At 35.8% G+C, this 24,687-nt stretch overlaps 2 protein-coding genes across 3 annotated transcripts; both read left to right on the forward strand.

Annotated features, from left to right (window-relative positions):
* Positions 1-490: 490 nt before the first annotated feature.
* On the forward strand, positions 491-15,352 carry slc4a1b (solute carrier family 4 member 1b (Diego blood group)). The gene is made up of 18 exons (XM_028029126.1): positions 491-534; positions 3,588-3,632; positions 5,280-5,458; positions 6,227-6,362; positions 7,358-7,430; positions 8,067-8,109; positions 8,231-8,415; positions 8,501-8,711; positions 10,112-10,315; positions 10,393-10,541; positions 10,620-10,814; positions 10,901-11,149; positions 11,320-11,409; positions 11,515-11,681; positions 12,430-12,671; positions 12,758-12,927; positions 13,792-13,965; positions 14,044-15,352. Exons 3-18 carry the CDS (start codon positions 5,302-5,304, stop codon positions 14,122-14,124), a joined length of 2,526 nt encoding a protein of 841 aa, XP_027884927.1. The 5' UTR covers positions 491-534; positions 3,588-3,632; positions 5,280-5,301; the 3' UTR covers positions 14,125-15,352.
* Positions 15,353-16,138: 786 nt separating this feature from the next.
* LOC114152323 (putative upstream-binding factor 1-like protein 6) lies at positions 16,139-24,300 on the forward strand. Of its 2 annotated transcripts, none has more exons than XM_028030172.1 (16): positions 16,139-16,434; positions 16,529-16,719; positions 17,691-17,768; positions 17,890-18,045; positions 18,139-18,203; positions 18,290-18,404; positions 19,087-19,136; positions 19,921-20,071; positions 20,151-20,192; positions 20,321-20,389; positions 21,453-21,496; positions 21,916-22,102; positions 22,184-22,231; positions 22,311-22,370; positions 22,586-22,641; positions 23,831-24,300. In XM_028030172.1, the coding sequence occupies exons 1-16, from the start codon at positions 16,395-16,397 to the stop codon at positions 24,015-24,017; spliced, it is 1,539 nt and encodes a 512-aa protein (XP_027885973.1). In that variant the 5' UTR covers positions 16,139-16,394; the 3' UTR covers positions 24,018-24,300. The 2 variants fall into 2 exon arrangements, with proteins under 2 accessions (XP_027885973.1, XP_027885974.1); XM_028030173.1 differs by having other exon boundaries at positions 16,140-16,434; positions 22,586-22,653; positions 23,831-23,967.
* The last annotated feature ends 387 nt before the right edge of the window (positions 24,301-24,687 follow it).

Below are 24,687 nucleotides of genomic sequence, written 5' to 3' on the forward strand. Positions count from 1 at the left end.
AATTTAAAGTTCGATGGTCCTTGAGTGTTTGCTAAAGTTTGTGAAACGTTGCTCCAATATCATTTTGTTCAGTATTATATCTTCCCATCTTCCTAACTTTGTTATATTTCGTAAGAGCACATCCCAAAGTAGACATCAAGGGTTGAACAGTTTAGAGAAAAAGAAGACGGCAAAGGTTAGAGGGCAAACCTGGCAGCGTAATCAAAGACTTTGTTGTCAAATAAACACGAACAAAAATTTGATAAGCTGCTGGCTGTATAATGACACAGTGTGGCTGGTTTGCTGGCATGCCAAGTCAGTGTATGCACCATCAATATTATGGGTTAGTGCAGAACACATTGCGCTGTAGAAGGATGTCCCAAAGAATTACAGTCTCCATGTTCACGTCTGTGCATACATGTTTTAGTCCCACCCATCATAATATAACATGCATTTACATATGCAGAGAGAGAGGCTTTGAAAGAGGGAGTGTTTATAAAGTCACTTTTCTTTGCCATCCTGGACACTTACATGGCAGCACTTTGCCCGCAGAAGGTAGGTGTCACTTTTTTTTATGATGAAGTTTTGAATGCAAGTAAAGCTGTAACTTTGCAGGGCGAAAAATATGGGAGCAGAACACTTCCTGGAAAATGTGCGCTTCGTGTTATTTTCTGAGAGTCATTGTTGCGTTGGGTGCTTTCCACAGTTCAGTGAAGAATTTCTTCATAATTTGGTTTATTTTTTTAATTAAATTGTTAGGAAAATATGACGGATGCAACAGCTGTTACTTTTACTGTTTACTGAAAAATTGTGGCGACAAATAGAAATGAAAAATACAAATAAATACTTGGAAACTGTTGATGCTCAAATCCAAAAGAAAGGTAATGTCTATTCTATTCTATTCTACAGAATAGAATAGAATATTCTTGCTACAGAATAGAATCTAGTTGTTATGCAATTTTCAAAATATTGTGTTCTTTTCTATTTAATTAAGTTTCTATTATACTTTTTATTTGTATGGGCTTGATAACATTTTATCATTAAAAAAAACTATCCAACATAAAATAGATATGAGCAATAATTTAGATATTACGGCTTCTTTTCCTGTTATTCAACATTTAATTAATATTTTATTGACATGATAGTTGAACCTCCCTATTATTTTGGCTGGAAGCTAAAAAGTTGAGTCCTGAACACTAATTTCAAGTTCACTCCTCAAGTTTATGAATAGAAATGTGTCCCCAATTTTGGCTTTTTTAAGAAAAAATTCAATCTGTACGGGTAAAACAAGACAAACACACATTAAAATGCATATTTACTATGGATATTTATGCATATTATTCAAGATTAGATTTGTATGTCCCCGCCTGCCAAAAATTTAATGTTAGGTCATTTAAAATCTTCTATCTGAACCTTAACTTAAACCTAACTAATTCACAGTTTAACCCTGAAACTAAAACCAAAGTCAATTTGGTCCCCATGTTAACAAGTAGTAAATGAATAATGGACTCCATCATCATATATAAACAAACAAAATCACAAGCTCTTCTTTCTTAACACAGTCCAACTTTTTATGGACTTAGCAATTCTAATCGCACCTAACTCTAAACGTTGGGGTTTGCAGCAGTAGGAACAAGATTTGGTTTTACTACTAGTCTTCAAAAGTTGAGTGATTATTATAGAAAATGTCCAAAGTCGGTGTCGTAAATAAGTCCACACATGTACCACATTAGGGGCTTGCACTGACTTCTATTAAATTGTGTCCAACCTTGAACTTATTCCAGCTTTAAACTTTACCTAAAGCATCTAAACCAAACACATGGTAGCTCAAACAATAATGATCCACTACTTTAGGATGTCAAATAAAGCACAAGTCTCAAACTCCAGTCCTCTAAGGACAATGTCTCGCAACTTTTAGATGTGTCTCTACTTCAACACACCTGATTCATAAAATTAGATCCTTAGAAATTTGTTTCAGCTTTGTTAAACCAAAGAAACATCTAAAGGTTGTAGGATACTGTCGGCAATATGAACCCTATCGGTCTTTAGAGAGTAAGAGATTATGCAAAAGGTCCTCAATATGCAGCGTTGCCCGGTACACACCCCAGACTCCCGGCTGAGCAGCATCATCCCAGTTTAATCTTCTGAATCAACTGCTCTTTGAACAGCCGTGTTTTGGAAATAAATCTTTTTGTCGTTACAGAAAACTTCAGGTTTGATCTCAGATAAAATAGAAACTATGTAAACACAACAGAGATTTGATCCAACTGCAATGGAAAAAAGGCACAAACGAACAAAATGTGTTTAATTTTTTCATGTTATAAAATGTTTTTAATAGTTACTACCCAACTCTGCCCATCCCAGAGCAAACCTGAACAAGTCCAAGTCTTAAAACTTGATATCTCCAGTTACATTTACTTGAGTAACTTTCAGGAAAAAAAACAAAAAAACTTTTAGAAGTATTTTCACCACGCTGTTCTAGTTACTTTTACTTGAGTAATTTTATTATAATTATGTTTATTATCTCTACTTTAAGTTGTAGTAAAATTTCTGGATTTTCTACCCACTGGAAGGAAAACAAACATGTTTTAGCCAAAAATCCACCAGACACAGGCACACCGCTGCAGTTTTTGTTAAGGTTTATTGGAAAAAAAACTAATTTTTTAACAGATTTGTGATTTTCGTTTTTGTTGTTAATATGAGTTATTGTCATTTTTGTCCATAAAATACCAAAATTACCACTTAACTGCATATTTTGGTCCATCTGATTATGTAGTTTTTAAATATAAAATATTTGATAATTTGATCAGTTACTCAGTACTTTTTACCAAATACTTTTTTACTCTTACTTGTGTAATTTCTTGGATGGATATTTTTAAAATTAACTTAGATGTAGGCAAAATTTTTTTTACTCAAGTAAGAGTAGCACTACTTCAGCATATTTTTACTCAAGAAAAAGTGAAAACATATTTGGTAAAAAGTGTACTCATGTACTGAGTAACTGATCAAATTATTAATCATTTAATATTTATAAATTACATAATCAGATGGAACAAAAATTAAAAATTAAGTGGAAATATTGGTATTTTAAGGATGAAAATGACAACAATTTATATAAGTAACAAAAAATAACAAAATCAGGTAAAATAAATTTTTTCTAATTAGTTTCTTTCAATAAGAAATTCAGAAACTTTGACAAAAACTGCAGATGTGTGTGTGTGTCTGGTGAAGTTCTGGTTAAAACATGTTTATTTTTCATTCACTGGGTAGAAAATCCAGATATTTTACACAAGTAACAGTAGAAATACTTTATAATACAATTACTCAAAAGTACAGCGTAGTAAAAAGACTCCTAAAAGTACCTTATATCCAACAAGTTACTCAAGTAAATGTAATTGAGTAGATATAACTCTGGTTTACTTGAGTAAAAATATGATGAAGTCGTGCTATTCTTACTTGAGTGTAAGTTTTGGGTTCTTTACCCACCTTTTGGGATTAGAGGTCAACCGCTACACTCTGGATAAACTCCCTCTCAAACTCTTGACTATATTCATATGTTCATTTTTTAAAATTATCTCTATTTTGCTCAATACTGTTTCTTTCAGCAGAAAGGAAGACAACCTCCAACGAAAATCCCAGTGAAAGACTGCCAGGTACACGGCACACACCAAACCACTCAAGACGTATTGACAGTGCAAACAAGTCGGTGGAAGGTGTCCAGGGTGATCCGTCGTTCGCGCCGCTGACAGAAACCAGCAACGAAGCAGACCCTGCAGCCAGTTTCCTCCTGAAACAGGATAGCCACCATGTTTACTTTAGACACAAAGCGTCACCTTCCCAATTCCTCTTGATCCATGTCCAGTTTGTCGGAGATGACTGACCTAACTTGGTGTTGTACCTGTTGCCGCTGTGGGGGAAAACAACACCCATTATATCTTGTGTGTTTGGGTCTTGCAGTAAAGCATGAAGGTGATTTTTATCTGATCCTGTGGTCTCTGAAGTCTTCCAGTGATCCAGGTCGCGGTAATCCGACGTGCTTGAAAAGAAGTCAACTGAACCACGGCAGAAAGTTTAGTTGCCCTCTATCAAGCATATTGGCATTGCAATAGTATTTATGCCCCATTGAGTGTTTCCATTGTTTTATCACAAACTTGGTTGTATTTGGTTGGGATTTTGTATAATAGACCCAGACATGGTGGCGCATGAGGCTTTTTATCACGACTTCTAACCTGTCTCCACATCTCTGTTAAAGAAAAGCATCCTCGCAGCATTATGCTGCCATTCCCATGCTTCATTCTTCATTCACTTAACTTAATTAACAAACCACGGATGCCTTCCCAGAGTAGCTATACTTAAAAAATCTGAAGTCAATCTCATAATTCCAACTTTTTTCTAAGAATTCAGATGGGTTTTTCCCCCCCCAGTGATTCTAATCCTCTTCAGTTTCAATTTCACTGTTCAGAGAACAACTGAAGACATTTGAACTGGATTTGAATTACGTGTTTCAGAGTAAAGAAGGCTGCACAAAAATGTACGGCACACTGCAAAAACACAGTGTAGTGTTGATCTAGTTTCAATGCAAATATCGTAGTACACTTGAAATAAAACAAAGTTAACTTATAAGTAACTTTACAGCAATATATATGAGCTTGTTTTCACTCAATAATTGCTAAATACTGATGGAAAAAGTGCTATAGGTGAAATAATGAATTACTTTTTTTTTATTAAGGAATTATTTACTTAAAACAAGCTACTATATCTTGCTGAAACATTAATTGTAAATTAATTTAGCCTTATTTCAAGTATACTAAGATATTTGTACTAAAACTAGACCAAAAGTTCAGTAATTTAAATGTTACTGATGCTTCTCCTGTCATCCAACCGCCCAAAATTAGGTAATAAAACCTAAAACAACAACAAAAAATACAAGAAAAAGAATCAGCTGAGTAATTACAGAAGAACTACCTTCATGTTTTAACTGTATCAAGAAAAATCAGAGTTAGTTTTCCAATAATTCTCTTGTTTTAACCAGAGTTTACTACAAAATCAGGCTAAAAGGAAGCAGCTCTTTCTGGTTGCACTCTCTACTTATTACAAACAAGCCACTGTCTTGTTCGTCATTTATCTGGCCCACGGACCACGTACATGAAGTGGTCACAGAAACCTCAGCTGCAAACCACATGCTCAGGCTGTGCTCGTAGGCGGCGCAGCTCCAGCTCATCCACCAGCCCTGTGCAGCTCTTCATTTAACCAGCAGCTCCACCATGCCCTCACCTCTGTGTGCCTCTGTCCGCTCACAGGTGTGTGAAGCAGAAGGCGGAGATGAAGGAGCAGGAGCAGCAGGGCTACTGGCAGGAGACGGGCCGATGGGCGGGCTACGAGGAGAGCTTGGACCCGCACGCTGGGGTGTGGGCATCCACCCAAATCTCCTACCTCACCTTCAAGAGCCTCATCCAGCTGCGGCGCACGATGAACACCGGTCAGTGGCAAACATTTCTAAAAACATGTCTCTTTGGGAATATTTAATGTGTTTTAATGTGTTTGTGTGTCCCACTGAACCTTAGAGGTTTAAATATTGATTTATTACCCACTGCAAAAACACAAAATCTCACCAAGTATTTTTGGTCTGGTTTCTAGTGAAAATATCTTAATATGTTTGAAATAAGACAAAACCTACATGTCACTTCTCAGCAAGAAATAAGAGCTCGTTTTATGTCGATAATCTTTAAGATTGATGAAAAAATATTAGCTCCACTGGCAGATTACTTCAGCAACAAGGCATTTCAAAGTGCTTTACATAATAAAAACACAAAAATACAAAGTCAGAACACACAGCCAACACTGAAACACTACATTTTGCCATTATTACATATCAGATTTTTAATTAATGTTTTACTGATTATGTTTCAAAAGTAACTCCAAACAGCTGGGTTTTTACTCGGGTTTATACGTTAAGGAACTCAGCTGTTTTGCAGTTTTCTGAAAGTTTATTCCAGATTTGTGGAAAATATCTTGTAAGTTAATTTTTTTTCTTATTATTTCTTATTTTGCACTAAAAATTAGACCAAAATATTTGCTATTTTTGCAGTGTACATCAAATTCAGAAGCTTAGCAACACTGCACACATTTTTTTCTCAAAAGTACAGTAAATATAATAGAAATTTGAATGCTGCCTTTGCAAAATGGTGCGAAAACAGATTATTTTCCTCGTGTTATTAAAATGTCCACTTATATTTCTCCTCTCAAGTTGTGACAATCTTCGACTGCGAGGAGAAAACTTTGGCTGCCATCGCTGAGAAGGTGGTTGGCGAGATGGTTAGCAAGAAAGAGATTAGATCTGGAGACCGCGAAGGTGTGCTCAACTCTCTGCTTCAAAATCGCAGGTACCCTTTGAGACGCCACCCAGCAGTGACTCAAACATGGTGACCTACACGTAGGCTTTCCGCTGAGGCAATTAACCAAAGCTCCACTCAGGAGGTTTGGGTTTAACTGCTTTAGTTAGAGAAAGTTGCTGCTGTAATGCCCAAACCTGTGATTAAGGGAACATCAATGACCACCAAACAATCTGCCTGCAAAGCAACCAATCCGGACAATAGTTACCATACATGTTAAAAGCAGAATAAATAAAAAAAAAAACATTAACATTATTTTTATGATTACTTCTTTTTTTAATTTACAATACATTGCAAAAGATTTGGCCTCTTATTTGCCCTTCCTTTGGAGTTGTGACAGCTTCAACCATGATGTTTCAGAGTGTGTTTTATGAAATTTTTGAATGTTGTTACTGAAGAGCATTTGTGAGGTCAGACACTGATGTTGGACGAGAAGGCATGTTGTCATGTTAGGTATTACTCCAATTTGAAGCAAAAGCATAAAACCATTTTCAAAATATGATTTTATTTACTTTTAAATCAATATGTTATTTTGGGGCGTAGTTTTGTGACAAAACCGTCATGAAAACACAAAAATGATCAGAGTGTTAAAGACAAGACAAGAGAATTTGTTTTATCAATAAGATAACATTTAAGATTTCTAAGCAGCGATAGCTTTCAAAATAAAACTTTTAATTTAGTAAATATTTATATTTATTTTTTGGGGCCTTTGGATACAATTTATTTCATAGCTATTTGTATTTAAAAGATTGTTGGCCTCTTGTTGAACCAATAACTAGAACGGATTTAATTATTTAATTATTAAAGAATTGTTTGTTTGTTTTTCTGCATTTGCTGATTAGACAAAATATCTGTAAGTCTCTTTAACACATCAGGGTACTCAGATTTTTTAAATTATTATTTAAATGAGAAGATTTAATTGACTAACTTTTGTGCATTATATATGTGAAGATAAAGCTTTAAGCTTGTGACGTTTCTGCCTGCAGTGAATCCGCCGACCCAGAGGGCCAAAAGCTGACTGATGGGACGGACCTGCACAGGTTTTCTGTCAGGGAAAGAGTAAGTTCCCCACTGGAACCAAACTTTCCTTCTGATAAAACAATGAGGCTGCCTTTGATATTATTTCTTTCAATTTTTCAAAGAGGAAAGCATTTTGCATGAGACGGTTTTGGTTTTACTGCTGCAGAGCATACAGCAGTGATTCTCAATTCCGTTCCTCACGCCCCCCATGTCCTACATGTTTTAGGTGTTTCCCTTCTGCCACACACCTGGATTGAATATTTTGGTGATTAACAGGTTTCTGCAGCACTTGATGGTCATGCAATCATTTGAATCAGCTGTTCTGGAATAGAGGTACATCCAAAACATGCAGAGCAGGGGGGCCTGAGGACTGGAATTGAGAAGCGCTGGCATACAGCAGCATGTACGCAGAGTTGGGTTGTAACTAATTACATTTACTCAATTACATTTTATTATGTAATGTGTTTTACTTTTACTACGCTGTACTTCTTACTTTTACTTGAGTAATTTCTTGAACGGCTACTTTTTACTTTTACTTGATTAAAAATATGTTAAAGTAGTGCTACTCTTACTCGTAAGTAAATTTTTGGGTACTTTACTTACCTCTGCATATGAGAACCTTCTTAAAGATAAAGTATATATTTTTAACTCATGTTTTTTTTGTGTCTTGGTCAGAAAGATGAATGCGATCATGTTGAGGCCTCCATGGTGCTAGTAGGTGAGCTCCAGGTTTTGTTCTTATTTTACCTTCTTCCAGTGATGGAACTGGTTTCTTACGGCCATCATTTTTATTTTATCTAACTTCAAATACAACATTTACTGTGTCTCTTTCTGACCAGGAGCCTTGGACTTTCTCGAGAAAGCCACGATTGTTTTTGTGCGGCTGAAGGAAGCGGTTTCCCTCGACTCAGCTCTGGAAGTCCCGGTTCCCGTTCGCTTCGTCTTTGTTCTGATTGGCCCAAGCAAAGTTGACCTGGACTACCATGAGACTGGCCGAGCTATGGCCGCTCTGATGGCTGACAAAGTGAGACATTTGTCAAACATACCAAATTTTATATCAAATTATTTGTGAGAGAAATTAAAAGTTTTTCCCACTTTCTCCATCCAAGGTTTTTAACCAGGAGGCCTTTCAAGCAAAGACGGCCAGAGAGCTAACGGATGCCTTGGTGGATTTTATCGACTGCAGCATTGTCATCCCACCCACTGAAATCAAGAATGAAGGGATGCTCAGCTCCATCATCAGCTTTCAGAAGAAACTCCTGAAGGACAGACCGCAGTCTCAAGACCTGACGCTCCGGAGGGATTCCAAAACTCGCAGAGGTGAGAGTTACTTTTAAAACCACCTCTATTAAAGATGTGCAAAAAACCCCAGATTTTTCTTTTGCAGGAGCATGATCCCACACTCATATTTAAAAATGAACCTGAATCCTATTTTAACATACACTTAGATTGCCATAAATCTACAAGATTTATGGAGATTTTTTTGTCAGAAGAAAAATAGCTCAAACATAAGTTGCCCATATAAACAGTTATGGCCATGACTTAGCAGTTTCAGACAAGTGAAACTGGAACAAAGATGGAGAATCCCTGTTTACCATGACACCAAACTCAGTGGGTATGCTGGTAAGGGATGTGAAAAATATTCAATGTTTAGAGAACAGCCACAAAGAGTGCAATCTTTATTTTTTTTAACTTTTTTCAACCAATGGAGCTAATAAATGTTGTACCAAACCACACACAAAACCACTGATCATTAACACCAGTTAATCTGACAAGCTGCTAAATAATGATTGGTGAATACTCTCATCACATCTAAGGGGAAATATCACTGTGGGATTTAATTACTACATATTTAACACTGTAGCATACACAAGATAGCCAGATAAACCAGGATGGTAAAGATGGTAAATTTTGCTTTTAATTATATGAACAGGTGGGAGCATTTAGGAAGCATTAAATCAATAAATAGTTCATAAAAAATATTTCCATACGTTCAGTTGGTCCTTAACTATTAATAAATAAACAAAAATACACTGAATTTCTCACTCTTGATCCCAGTATACGCTCACTATTCAGATTAAATGTGCAGAGTTGGGTAGTAACTAGATACATTTACTCAATTACATCTACTTGAGTAACTTTTTTTTAAATGTGCTTTTTACTTTTACTTGAGTAATTTTATCACAAAGTAATGCTACTCTTACTTGACTGAAAAACAAATGTATTTTAACCAAAAATTCAGTTTTATATTGAAAGAAACTGATTTGGAAACATTTTTTTTGCCCAACTTTGTTATTTTTTATTACTTATATGAATTACTGTCATCTTGTTTCTTAAAACACCAAAATTTCCACTTCACTTTATGTTTTGGTACGTCTGGTTATGTAATTTTAAAATATAAAATAATTGATAATTTGATCAGTTACTCAGAATTTGATCAGACTTTTTGCCAAATGCTTTTTTACTCTGACTTGAGTAATTTCTTGGAGAGCTACATTTTAACTTTACTTGAGTAAAGTAAAATATGTGAAATTATTGCCTCTTTTACTTGAGTACAATTTTTGGGTACTCTGTGCATCTGTGGGTAAAAAGCAGCACATGAAGTTAAAAAAACAAGGCAGAACTTGTTCAAATTTACTTAATTTCCTCAAGTTAAGACCAATATGTTCACCAACATACAAATTTGGGAGCAGTTTTAACTTGACAGCATTTCTCTGCAGTTTCTATAGCGAGTGGGGCTTCTGTTGAAGATCCCCTTTCACGCACGGGTCGGCCTTTCGGCGGGATGATTCGAGACATAAAGAGACGCTACCAATACTACAAGAGTGACCTCACAGATGCCCTAAACGCCCAGGCTCTGGCCGCCATTATTTTCATCTACTTTGCTGCTTTGTCTCCTGCCATCACCTTTGGAGGCCTGCTGGGTGTGTAACCAAATCGAAATCTGCGTTTATTTTCCAGATAGAATCACTGAATAACTTTTAAGCATTTCTCTCTTTAGCTGATAAGGTAGACAACATGATGGGTGTGCCGGAGCTCCTCATCTCCACCAGCATCCAGGGTATCATCTTCTGCTTCGTCGCAGCTCAGCCCATCCTGGTTATCGGTTTTTCCGGCCCTCTTTTGGTGTTTGAAGAGGCCTTCTTTGCTGTGAGGTTAAACTGTGGGGTTTTAAAAAACATTTGATCATGGTCACGGCTCACTTCATCCCTAGTTTTCTTTGTTCAGTTCTGTAAGTCCCAGGACATCGAGTACATCGTTGGAAGGGTGTGGGTCGGGGTGTGGCTCGTCATCATCGTGGTGATCATTGTCGCCTTTGAGGGCAGCTTTCTAGTGCGCTACATCTCACGCTTCACCCAGGAAATCTTCTCCATTCTCATCTCCATCATCTTCATTTATGAAACCTTTTCCAAGCTAGGAAGGGTAAACAAAAACTTAAAGATATATTCTCTCTCCTCAAATAAATCATCTCACATCTCTTTGTTAACTCTCTGTCAACTTCTTCTCAGACCTTCAAGGCACATCCACTGATTATGAATTATGATCATGTGAATGCAACATTGGAAAATCCCTGGCACCCAAGGGTGGAGTGGATCACTACATATGACAACAAAACTGGAAACACGACGGTGATTGAGAACACTGTGAAGCCTCCGTACCCGAACACGGCCCTGCTCTCCATGTGCCTCATGTTTGGCTGCTTCTTCATCGCTTTTTTCCTGCGGCAGTTCAAGAACGGGACTTTCCTTCCTGGAAAAGTATAACATGACAAGATGCTAAAAGTTTCCCATTTGAATTTTTTTTTTTTTGTATTAGAGTTCTCATAAAATTACTACTTCATTCTTCAAACATTATGACTTTAATGATTGATTATTAAATCAAGTGGATTTAATAATCAACTATTTTGGATTTTGCCTCTCTTCTTCAGATCAGGCGCTTGCTTGGCGACTTTGGAGTTCCCATTGCAATTTTCCTCATGGTTGTTGCGGACTATAATATCGAAGATACCTACACTCAGGTTGGCCTTTTCTTTCAAAGCTTCCATATTGTTTAAAAGACAGACTTGGACAGACAGTAAACCTCAAATGTCCTCAACTGACAACATTTTACTTCTTATGTGCAGAAACTGGTTGTTCCTAAAGGCCTGACGGTGTCTAATCCGGCCAAAAGAGGCTGGCTTATCAATCCCTTTGGGGAGCACAAATCTTTTCCCGTATGGCTGATGTTTGCATCCTGCGTTCCTGCTCTTCTTGTCTTCATTCTCATCTTCTTGGAGTCTCAGATCACTACGTGAGTTACAGTGTCCTGCAAAAACAGATACATCTATTGACTTTTCCCACATTTTGTTACAACCACAAACTTTAAGATAATCTATTCAGATTGTATGTGCTAGACCAACTCAAAGAAGTTAGAAGTTAGATGTTTTCTTTTTTACATATTTATTATTGCAAATAAAAAAGTATTTTCAGCCCCTTTTTCTCTAAACCACCAGATAACTTTGAAGGAGCTCAGGGAGAATCTGTCAACATGACAACTGTTAAACAAGCAATCCACAAATTTGGTGAAAAGAAATCTGCTGCTGAAGAAAATCCAATAGTACTCCTATTTACATTTGCCACAAGTCACAATGAAGAGGGTAAAGAAAACATCTAGAAAATGATGTTATCATAGATTCAGATCAAACAGATGTTTCTGGCCTACTTGCCAGAGCGCTGTGTTTTGAAAAACTAACACTGACCATTACGCTGAACATTTTCACTGCAGAAGAACATGGAGGCATTAGCATCATGCTATGAGGAATACTTTTAGCTTCTCAGAGTCCATCCCACAATGGACTCTGAGAGGAAAACCTGTGAAAAGCTGAATAAACCCCAACCTATTTTGTGTTGTTCTGCCACTTATAATCCAAACAAAATATCGACACTTGTGGTTATAAAGTGTCAAATTGTGGAAACGTTTTGTAATTTCTCTCTAGATCTTTATCACCAGAGAGTGTGGCCTTTCTTTACCTTGATTTATCCCTCCTGTCTCTGAGCAGTCTGATCATCAGTAAACCGGAGCGGAAGATGGCCAAAGGCTCCGGGTTCCACTTTGACCTGCTGGTTTTGGTCGGCATGGGAGGACTCAGCGCCATATTTGGTGTGCCTTGGCTGAGCGCTGCCACGGTCAGATCTGTAACCCACGCCAACGCTCTCACAGTCATGAGCAAAGGAACAAAACCCAAGATAGAGAGAGTAGTGGAGCAGCGAATCAGTGGCATTGTGGTAGCTCTGCTTGTTGGTAGGTCCTGCTTATTGTCTTCTTCTCATGTATTGATTTATGGAAACGGAGATACCTTTATAAAAAAAATATCCTCTTATATCCAGGTTTATCAATTCTTATGGAGCCAATCCTAAAGTTGATTCCCATGTCAGCTTTGTTTGGGATCTTCCTCTACATGGGAGTGACGTCACTGAATGGTATCCAGATGTGGGATCGCATACTGCTTCTCCTCATTCCAAAGAAATACCATCCAGATGAACCTTACGCCACCAGAGTAAGAGTCCCCTCATTTTCACCGGAGCTGAAGAGCATAATGCAGGAAAGAAGCGTATCCAAAAACATGTAGATACCTAAGATACAATATGTAGGTAAATATACACCGATTGTATCAATAGTTTTCTTTTCATACAAAGTCAACCTTCTGTCACCTGAAGAACATTTCCAGGAGTAGAGGACTAATGTCTAAGCAAGATCTAGAGAAACTCATCCGTGTGTTTATCTTTAGTCGCATTGGTCACTGCAACGGTGTCGTCACAGGTCTGCCTAAAAAATCAGACAACTGCATCTGATCCAGAACGCTGCTGCTCAAGTTCTGACTAAAACAAGGAAGATAGAGCACAACACCCCAGTTTTAATGTCCTTACACTGAGAGAATAAACTTTAATATACTGTTGTTAGTTTATAAATCACTAATGGCTTAGCACCCATTAGAGATCTGCTTCTGTTGTATCAACTTTCCTGACCTCCTAGGTCTTCTGGTTCTGGTTCTGCTCTGCATCCCAAGGACCAGAGCCAAACATGGAGAAGCAGCATTCAGCTTCTATGCACCACAAATCTGGAACAATCTTTCTGACAATTGTAAAACTGAGTTCCTTTAAATCTAGACTAAAACCTCACCTGGTTAGAGTTGCTTTTGAACCATAAATGAAACATTACTCAAAATACTGATGTGAAATGATGGCACTTAGAAAATGTAATGTTTCAATTGTTGATGGTTTTGTATTTTTGTGTTTTTATGATGTAAAGCACTTTGAACCGCCTAGTTGTTGAGATATTCTATACAGATAGGCTTGATTGATTGATTGATCATATTTAGGACCCGATTTGCTTGACTGATATCTGTGTATGTTTGACACAGGTAAGCACAGGACGAATGCACCTGTATACGGCCATCCAGGTAGTTTGCCTCGGCATCCTGTGGCTCGTAAAGTCCAGCCTGATATCCCTTGCTCTTCCCTTCGTTCTCATCCTCACCATCCCTCTGAGAATGGTCATGACTGGGCATCTCTTCACCGAACTGGAAATGAAATGTGTAAGAGTCTTCTCATTAATTAATGGTGAAAATTTGCTCTGTTGCATTCATAAATCCCATATTTTTTGTTTATTTTAGCTGGATGCTGATGATGCCAAGGTGATGTTTGAGGAGGAGCCTGGACAGGATGTGTACTGTGAAACTCAGATGCCTTTGTAGACATCTGAAATAATGGCTGCTGACACTTTTTTTATCCTAAAGGAACTGTATAGTTATTTTATTTTAGGCTCAAGTGAGTTTTCAATTCCCTGATGAGCAAGATATTTAATATTTATTTACTGTATCATGATAAATGAAGATGCAGATTATATTTATTGAGGGTGATTACTGATAGCTTTAGCAATTTCTGGAAAGCCCCTTAGTTTAAATATTCTTAGAAAACTTTTTGCTTATGCATTTCTAAAGCTAAACATTTGATGATTTCTGTATTTTTGCTAAAAAAACTTTTAAAAAAAGCTTGGAAAAAAAAGGCTAAAATGTTTTTTCATGGTTGACTGTCACATAAAAATCAGTTAACATGCTCTCCATAAAATATAGTTCATCTTTGATGCATTGATGTTCTCTGGGGCATCCCGGACGAGCCCCCATAGATTGATAATTTGAAATTCAAAACTGAGAAAAGAAAAGCAGGCTTGACTGATTTTTGACATTTGAATGTAAACGGAGAAGAAAGCCCCGACTGAGGCAGACTCGATCAGAGGATACATTGCTCTCTAATTTTAGTTTCTCACACCAGAAAGTATAGCACATCTGCATTTTACATAAATGTTTTGTGGAATGCATGTCAACTGAATGTTAGTTGATCCATGGCAAACAGAGGAGCATTTTACAAGTAATTAAAACAAAAAAGTGAAGTATTTTTAAAAAGTTTTAAAATGATTGTATTCATAGCCAAACCTGTATGTCTATTCCATGCAACTATACAGAATATAATATTAGAACAATTGTTTCAATTTGCTGACTTGAAGACAAATTCTGATTAAAAGGTTTTGTGATTTACATGCTACTTGTGCAGCAAAATGGAAGCAGGCTTTAACATAGGACAACAGTGGTCTTTGGCAATGGAAAAGATGGCGGTATTTGTGTTTTTAAACACTTTTTTGGCTGCAGTTGCTATCTTTTTGACTTCTCAAATGTAAATATTAAAGGAAAATTTATGAATTCTATGTTTTGTTGGTTAGCCTTTTGTTGGAGTTAAAGGTACACCACATCAAATCTATTCATCATTGAATAAAGAAAAAAAAAATCCAACACATGGCCCCTCATCATAAAAGGTTAAGGGTTGCAAAAGGATGTATTATATTTCTATTGCATCACTGTAATGGAATCACTAGCAGAAAGACGACCCTGAAGTTGTTAGAAGTTATAATAAGAAAAAGTGCTTTTTACACCACTACTAGTACCTTTTAATACAAAATGTGTTTTATATTATTTTTTAAACATGTTTTAAAAGGAAGAGACACATTCAAAACCATGAGGTCACCAGCTGGTTGTCAAAACAGAAAAACACACGTACTGGGAAAAAAAGTCGTCTAGATCAGATCTAATAGAGTAATAGATTAAATTCAGAGCAATTTTTATTTTTTGCCACCTTTAAGGTTGGGCAAGGCAGATTTGGTTTCCAGATACAATTTAACTTCCTTTTTACAAAGTTTTCAGTACTTTACATTTGTGGATTTGAAACTTTCGCAAGAATAAAAAGGGGTTGATTTTAAAAAAGAAACAGCAAGTTTCATGTTCTTTTCTAACGCACCCACATTCTACAACTTTAAACACAACGTTCTCATTTAACCCTGTACGACCCAGTTTTGTAATACTACGTCGCTTTTTTTAAACAAAATATGTTGGGTTTCTTTTTTTTTTTTAATTTACTATTACATTTTCATAAAATCTTATAAAAGTAAAATAAATCTGAAAACATCCTATTTTTATAGGATATTCTAACCATCTAAAAAGTTGATCTTTGTCATAAATTTTTTAGTGACCGGGTTTTCCAGGATTAATGTCTTTTTCCGTTGCTTAGCGACGTTTCTATCGTCTCGTTCCTGATTGGCTGTTTCCTCTGAAAGGCTCCGCCTTTATGGAAGCTCATACGGAAGTTCTATTAAACATGTAGCATCCCGGTCCAAACTCCACTCCAGTAGATGGCAGTAATGGACATCCATTAGCTGCTTGCCAACCGCCATACAAAGAAGAAGAAGTAGCAGCAGCAGAAGAAGAAAAAGTTGTATTCAAACAGAAACACACGCCATGTGGTTTCTACAGACTTTAGATGCATTTCAGGTTGTTACTTTTCTCATAGTTTGAATGAATGATTCGACAGTTGTTATTTCACCGCTGGTTTTCTGCCGATAACCGGGAATAGAGTGGAAAAATATGTGAATCGTTCAGGCTTGTTTCTCACATTTTCAACGTTTTTCGTTTTAATTATGAAAATGAGCGAAGCAGCAATTGAAGATGGTGAATCAGGTGAGTACGGCTAATTATTAAAGCTCCTTCCTGCTGCTGCCTCAGATAAGCAACAGTATTTTGAGCAGATTATTGAACCGTTTTCTGTGTAAAGGGGCTGAATCTACAGGATGGACGCAGGAAAACCTCCAGAAGCTCGTTGCTTCTCTGAAAGACACCGTCCCAGAGAATGACAAAACGCAGACTTATGGTCATGGATTGAAAGCTGTAGACTGGGATAAAGTTGCATTCCCCCCGTTTTCTGCAGGTGAATGCCATGAGAAATGGAACAGCCTGATGAGGAAGGTGAGCAGTGTGCTGAAGCTTTAAATGTTTATTTAGATGTTGGATTTCCTGCTCCAAATATAGTGTTGTGATCAGAGGTGGGTAGAGTACCCCAAAATTTTACTCAAATAAGAGTAGCACTACTTCAACATATTTTTGCTGAAATAAAAGGAAATAGTAGTCATCCAAGAAACTATTCAAGGAGTAAAAAAGGTATTTGGTAAACAGGCTTTTCAGTACTGAGTAACTGATCAAATTATCGATAATTTAATGTTTAAAAATTACATAAAAAGACAGGCCAAAATATAAAGTGGAATATTTTGTATTTTAAGGAGAAATTTTTCATTCAGTGGGTTGAGAATCCAGAAATTTTACTCGAGTAAGAGTAGCGATACTTCATAATAAAATTACTCAAAAGTAAAAAATAAAGCATTGTAAAAAATACTCCTAAAAGGATTTTTTTTTTTTTCAAAGAAAGTTACTCAACATAATCTAATTGAGTAAATGTTAGTAGTTAGTATCCATCCACCCCTGATGGTGATTCCTTCGCAACCTGAAATAGTATAAAATTTGATTAAAGTATCTGTAGGATTTGGATATATAGAAAAAGTAGGACAATATGGAAAAAATATTTATGTTTTAGATCAATCAATCAATCAAATTTTATTTGTATAGCACATTTCAGCAGCAAGGCATTTCAAAGTGCTTGTTCTCTTTACTGTTGTCTAAATGTTGGTTTCATTCATCCATTCATTCATCAGATACATAGAAGCACATCTGTATTATTTTGTTATTTTTACCTATATGAAGTGGAAATACTTCAGATTCTGAACTAGCGCCAAGATAAATTAGCATAAATTCCTCACAAACTGTCAAACCTCCTTTTGTTGAAGCGCACAAAAGCTGGGTAAAATAAGCGAAATGTGACGTTGTGCTGCTGAAAATTTGAATGTGGCATATGTGATGCTCTCTCTACTGTTGTTGTTCCTCAGATGCGCAGATGTCGCAGCCTTCCTGATCTCCTTGATGAAGCTGAAGATTTGCTTTCAAACCCCTTCTGTGACAAAAATGTAAGCGATCAACCTTCAAACTCGTGTGACTGTAATGCAGTTTGGTACTATTTAGTATAAATGTTCCCAGGATAATAACACATCCTTGTTTTTGTAAATGTGTGGTTTATTTTTCTTGCAGATTCACCCAGACCTCCCAAAACCGCCTGATCCTCCAAAAATTGCTTATATTAGGAAGAAAATTACCAGGTATGCGAGGAAAAATCCAGGGGTGAACGTACGGTTAATGAGAAAGACCTTTTCCAAGAAGTATGAAAAACTCTCAGACGAAAAGAAAGTAGGTTGTCTGTAGTGAGCCTGTTTGTAAAACAATACTTAATATCTCAAAGAACTGACACTTAACTCCTTTTTTTTTTATTTTGCTCTTTAGGCTAAATATGCAAAGAAGTACAGCGTTGCATTTGAAGAATACAGCAGAAATATACAGACCTTCTGGTAGAAAAGCAACTTTGGTATTCGCATTTGATTTGGCAAAATTGCCAGTCTAAACTTAATGTACAGCAAATTCTTTTGTCGTTCAGCAAAGACAACAATCTGCATCTTCCTATAAAGGAGAATGAGAAGGAGAAGAAGAAGAAGAAGAAGAAGCAGAAGAAGAAGAAGAAGAAGAAAAAGGGAAGGATCTTCCCTGAAGATGTGAGTGATTTTTCTCTTTCTCGGGAAATGCTGCTTGTTGCTCACATGGTTAGCAGGTTTAAACTATCCTACTCTGTTCTACTTTGATTAACAGTAAATATTGGTTCATGTTTCCTACATTCTCAGGAAAACTATGGAAAATACTTTTTGTCACATTCTAAATCTATTTAAGTATGAGTGGAAAAGATGGTATGAAAAAATTTTGCTTTTGGAAATTATCCCTTATTCTTATACTTAAAAGAAGAAGATAAATTAAACTGCTTTTTAAAAAAATTTCAAATGGCAAGACACATTGATTATTTAAGTTGCGTTGGTTGCCTTTTAATTGCGCACCTTGAATATTTTTGACAAACATACTAATCCTTTTAAGAAATGTTTTATCAATTTATCAAGTTGTGTTTACTTTTACCTTCTTTTTTTAACATTTCTTGGTAATTAGAATATCATCATATTTGTTTGTTAAAGAAAAGAAAAACTGGGGAAGAAATAAATCGGGCAGGAAAAACAGACTGAAAGAAGAATAAATTGGACTTTGGGGTTTCTAGTTTAAGAGTTTTTGTATGTAAGAGATAAACAGTAAAATGTTATTAAGAAAATTAAAAACTATTGCACTATTTTGTACTGAAAAATGTGTAGAATCATTGTTAGAGGTTAAGTATCTTACATTTTTATTAATTTGAAGGAAGGTGAAGGATGCAGTAAATACAAAGGTCTTCCTCAGAAACCACCTGGGTAAGTAAGACTCACTGTCCACCGCTTTGTAAACTGTCTTTATTGTAACATATTTATCATTTAATAGTTTTAAGAAACAGTTCTTAATGTTTTCAGGAAGTGTACATCGAAATACATTTTTTAGTTTACAGCAGAATTAATTTCTTTTTTCTTTTCAACTCCCATTGCTCAACAACTTTAAAATCGATCCATAGACAATTATTTTCAGTCACATTTCATTAGTGGTATATACAATCAGGCAAAAAAAAAATCTCCAGAACATCTGAAGTGACCATACCTACATGAATTCAGTGCATGAAAATCCCTCTTTAGATAAAGTTAATGTTTAGGTTGTGAGAAATTTTATTTGGAAATGTTTTTCTTCTTCCATTTGTTATTTTGTAATAATTTCTCTTTATGATTTCTTTTATTCTTGAAAATACTAGAGGTTGCACATATCTTTGCACACATTGCAAATGAATCCACACGTAAGAAAGATATGCTTTTCTTTCTTTTGTTGTTTTTACCAAATACTTTTTAAATTTTACTTGAGTATTTTGTTTTTTATTAATACTTTATAGTTCAACTTGAGTATATTTTTGGTTGCTCTTCCCACCTCTGATGAACAGTCATTATATTCTATGCAACACAAAAGCTATTTTAGCCTAATAAAGGTAGGAAAAGACCTTATCAAATTCAAACCTCGATTTGATATTTTGAGTCCTTATCACCTTTGTGTTGGATTTTTTCTTGAGATTTTACGATTTGGTCATTATGTTGTTTTTTTTTTCTTCTGTATTTTCAGGAATGGTTATACTCTGTTCCTCATAGAACACTCTGCAGCAGGCAAAGGAGGCGAGACTTCACATGGAGCGAGTTTTATTCGGGTTATGAGTCAACACTGGAAAGAATTGAGTGAAAATGAGAAACAGAAGTACAATAAACGCTGTGCAGAGGTATTAACAGATTGTCCAACAAGAAAAAAATGACACCTTTTCTTACCTCGAGTTTGTTAAACACAGTTTGTTATTTCAGATGAAGAAAAACTACGAAGAAACGCTGATGAACTATCTGGGTGTAAGTAAGGTTGAGAGTTTTCAACGGCAATATACAGTATATATTGCATTTCCGCAGCTTAACTTGTAAAATCTGCTTTGTCGTCATGGAAACAGTCACTTTTTTTTGCTTTGCTTTATATTCTGCAGAAGTTAAATGAGGAGGAGAAGAAGCAGATCATTGAGGAAAAAGGAATCAAAATCCCAAAGAAGACTCCGGTAAGCTTTCATTTTCTACTTTTTCTCAGATGTTTGAAACACACAGATGTGGTGGGTGCAGTCGTGAGCTCAATGGTGTTGAAGTGACGACATTCAAACCCTGCAACCATTTCCATCAAAAAACTGACGTCTTTTTGAGCTCTTAAAAATTCGTGTTTAACCTACAGACAAACATTGTGTGTGTGCATCTTTTTTTTTTCCATGTTTGAACATCTGAACTTGCAATTCAAAACTACTGGCTGTCAAAACAGTTGGGCAGAGTTACTTAAGTGCTACCAGATGTTTAATTAACACCTTGTGGTGCTTTAATGTTTCAGTGTTCCTATTAAATGTTTGTTGGCATTCATTAAACATGTAGTGGTGCTAATAAACGCCATGTGGCACTTTCAGCGGTGTTCTGGAGATGCCAGGGGATGCTGGAAAGTGCCCAATTAAAGACCAAAATGGCTTGCCGTAGAGTTCTCCTTGCCTCTTGTGATCAGTGTTGATCACCTCTTATGAGAAATATTTCAAAGTTCTGTTCTGTTCCGATTTAAATCTGAATTAATTTATGCTCACATTTGACCACCAAAGCTTTCTGAATTAAGTTTAAGGACTCAGCATTTGTTAATTGACTTATATTAAATGATTTTGTCGTAAAATACAATTATAATAAAATACATAAGCTAATTGCAATTAGCTTATCATTTAATTTGCAACCTGGGGTTTTCCTGGGGTTTAATTATTTCTTGTTGACTTTATTCACATAAACTTGTACCTAAAAACACAGTTCAAGGCCCCCTCCCCCACACCTTCCTCACCTAGCTCCTCCAGACTAGCGGCAGCAGCAATTGGCAAACACCTGGTGGAACTGCACATCTGCAGAACTCATTATTTGAACTGTTTCTCCGTCCAGCACTCCAAAAATCGTTTGAAAACAGTGTAACAGATAAATGCTGTTGGGATGACATGCTGAAGGTGGAGTGGTGGAACCAGTAGAAGCTTCTTAAAGAGACAGGCGCCTAAATTCAAGGCCTCGTTCTGGGAATTTCCTCTAAAGTTTTTTGTGTTTATTTCACTGTAGGACCGATACATCAGACTACCGGGTGAGCCGAAGATGCCCCCCCAGTGAGTATATAAAGTGCGGTTAAAAAATTTTTTTTTTTTAAATTGGTCTTCTCGTGAATTTCTTCAAAAAAACAATTCTGCCTATAAGAATGTAAAAGGCTCATTGTTAAATGTATGTTGATTGTAGTTGTTGTCTCCAAGGGTGACACATAAACTTATTAGGTTTAGGAAATAAAGTTTTAAATTTTTTCAATCAAAATCGACATTTAAAATAAACCTCTTTTCTTTACACTGGTTATATTTGTCTCATTTTTTTTAGATTATCTGAAACATTTAAGTGTAATTAAAAGCAAAATAATGGGAAAAAAAATTGTAAGGAGGAAATTTTTTCCCCACATCGTGTAACCAAAATATCCTAAAAGATATGAATTTTTTTTTTCTCAAAATCCAACCTGAAAACGTTGCATTTTTTTCTTCAGATCTGGGTTTATATATTTTCACTCGGATATGTTGAAACATGCCTGGAAATCTATACCAAGAAAAGAGCGTATGGCAAGGGCCAAGAAAGAGTGGCACGAGCTCTCAGAAAGGGAGAAGAATCGATATGCTGAAATAATTGAGGAAAATATGAGAAAATACACAGAAGAGCTGCGAGCGTGGTTCCAGGTATTCATCCAGTCATTCATTTTAACTCAAGTGTTTGAAATTTCAGCTGGGAGTTAAAATTGTTCTGCATTATTTGAGTAGACGCTGACTCAAAAGGATCAGATGGTTTACTTGAAGAAAAAACCTGATGCAAGTCCCTTTAATTTATTATTTTTATTTCAAGATGCCTGAAAGAAAGTTTCTAATCGCATCACCTTCTGTTCCACAGAAGGTTATTTTTCTCCAGAAACATATAGACGCCATAGAGGATTCTCATAACCTATCTTCAGTAAGTATAAAGATAATAATAGTGACATAATTTTGATTTGCTTCTAAAATATGCTCACACCTTCAACTTTTTAATGCACAGAAACAATAAGCTGATCTGAAATGTATTTGGCAGCAATTGATGAATCTTATGAAAATAAAAATAAAAATGGATGACTGGAATACACAGATAAAGAATGAATGTATGTTCAGTTTTTGTTTGTTTTTGGCACACAGGACGTAAAGGATGAGAAGACAAGTAGAACGAAAGGACGTAGAAGAAAGAAGAAATTGTGAGGACTAAGGTTGTTTACTTTATACGCTGCGTAAAAACACATGACTATTTGTTTCTCTCCGTCTGACATTAAATCAGATTAAACTTTTAGGTCAGATAGTTTTCTCCAAATTATTTCTGTTTGCTAAATGCCGCTAAGTTTAACTACATTTCTTTTTATACTTGATAGAATTCCCTTTTGAACTGTGTGACCTAAAATGTCAAACATTTTCCACAAGCTTCTCTCAATAAATGGTAATTTTCTGAGACTATTCACATGGCTTTCAAATAGCTTTCCAACTTTTTAACTTGCTGATTATAACTAAATACTTTTAATTTCATTTCATTAGACCAGACAACGTGTCTCCAATAATCAGGTTCTTGTCTCTTAGGCAGTACCTTAGGTTGTTTTGCAATTCCGTGATTGCGGAAATTTACAAAAATAAACAGATCTCAGAATTTTTTTGTGATAATGTAGGATTTTTAGCTAATTGCAAATTTTCTGAGAGAAAAAAAACATTGGGTTTAAGTGACTAACTCCCATCTGTAGGTTATTTTAAGTAACAAAATAATCATAATTCTTTTCTACGTTAGCTCCACAAAATCATAAAGTCGTTTTGATTGCAAAAATAAATCACAGAAACAATTTTGAAATCCTTGTTTTTGGAGTAATGGCTGACTCAGCCCATGTCTGTAAAGTACTTTTTTTACTAAAACACATTTATCTCTGGTCAGAGAACCCGTCTCCTTCCTGAACTGAATGATGGCTGGACGTTCAAGACTGCTTGAATATTTTTGTTTTAGCAAATATATGCACCATCAGAAAACAGGAAGTTGAAACGTAAGGAGGAACCAGTCACTCCTCCTAATGCGTTCAGTGATCTTTTTGATTTTTCTGTGACGTCACACAAGTTTGCAGGGTGTTTTAGGTGTTGCTCTCAAATCCCCCCACTGGTGGGTCTCCATTGTTTTAAATTACAAAAGATTCAAAAGCCATGACATCCTCAGCTGGGTAAATTTGTTTTTGAAATACAATAACAAAAAAAATCTCTCAAATTTGTTCTCATTTCGGCCTTCAGCAAAAAGAATTAATTCTAGTCGTCTTAAAGGATTGAATGCAAATATTGTTGATGTAAAAAATGCATTTAGAATCCATCTTATCGGTACATATCGCATCAATTTGTTAATTATCATGCTTTCATCATCAGGTTGAGAGCGAAACTAAAAAGGATGGCAACAGGTTCGAGGCGTATGATTGATTACAAATCCAGATGGAGGATTCTCAACCAACTGGTTTCTATGATGGACGCCAGGAAGAAAACGCCACCCAGGAGAGGCGGTGCTGTGTTAACTTTCTGCAGGTTGGCAGATGCAGAGCTGAAGTTCATGCACTGAAAAAAAAAATCTAAATAATGCCACACAGAAATCGTTGGCTTGGACTTTGCTTATAATGTGTTTCCAACTACTGGACATAAGAATGTTTACATATTTTCATGCCATTCATAAGGAAAATGTTTTTTTTATTTGAATTACATAAAGTTAAAGAAGTAGCTTTAATGAAGCCTAATTTTTTTTTCTGTTTTTAGATGTACCTCTCCAACAGATTTGTTTGTTGTTGCTACTTTATGATCCAGCAAATATGTGCCAATAAAATAAAATAAATATTTATGTTTTTTTATTATCTTGACTTTCAGCTAATGAAATTAGATTATCATATCAGAGTAACACAGAAATTTGGAGTTATGGAAAGTATGTTTAATACCACCTTTAATGTTGTTTTGAATGGTACTTTTAAATTGACAAATGAGCCTTCTCTGAACTCATATTCTACTTTATTGAATTTGACTGCAGGTGCTACCCTCTAATTGGTGACGGTGACAGGCAAATGGCCTACAGATGCTCATAAAAAAAACAACCATGAAAGAAAAGAACTACAGTAATACAAAAATATATTTCTGTAATACAAGAAAACTATAAAGTTATCGAGAAATAGATGCACTTTTAGGGAATTTGTGAATACTGGATTAATTCTACATGTTTATAATGCAACACAATTACAAATGAA

The sequence above is a fragment of the Xiphophorus couchianus genome, chromosome 10 (assembly GCF_001444195.1).
Source record: "Xiphophorus couchianus chromosome 10, X_couchianus-1.0, whole genome shotgun sequence".
NCBI classification, from domain to species: Eukaryota; Metazoa; Chordata; class Actinopteri; order Cyprinodontiformes; family Poeciliidae; genus Xiphophorus; species Xiphophorus couchianus.

Bases quoted from the DNA above. Each gene is read 5' to 3' on its own strand.
- slc4a1b (XM_028029126.1), top strand. From the start codon at position 5,302: ATGAAGGAGCAGGAGCAGCAGGGCTACTGGCAGGAGACGGGCCGATGG. The intron at 10,316-10,392 runs GTGTGTAACCAA...TTCTCTCTTTAG, and splicing joins CACCTTTGGAGGCCTGCTGG to CTGATAAGGTAGACAACATG. The intron at 12,928-13,791 runs GTAAGAGTCCCC...TGTTTGACACAG, and splicing joins ATGAACCTTACGCCACCAGA to GTAAGCACAGGACGAATGCA.
- LOC114152323 (XM_028030172.1), top strand. From the start codon at position 16,395: ATGAAAATGAGCGAAGCAGCAATTGAAGATGGTGAATCAG. The intron at 19,137-19,920 runs GTAAGTAAGACT...CTGTATTTTCAG, and splicing joins CTTCCTCAGAAACCACCTGG to GAATGGTTATACTCTGTTCC. The intron at 22,103-22,183 runs GTATTCATCCAG...TTATTTGAGTAG, and splicing joins AGCTGCGAGCGTGGTTCCAG to ACGCTGACTCAAAAGGATCA.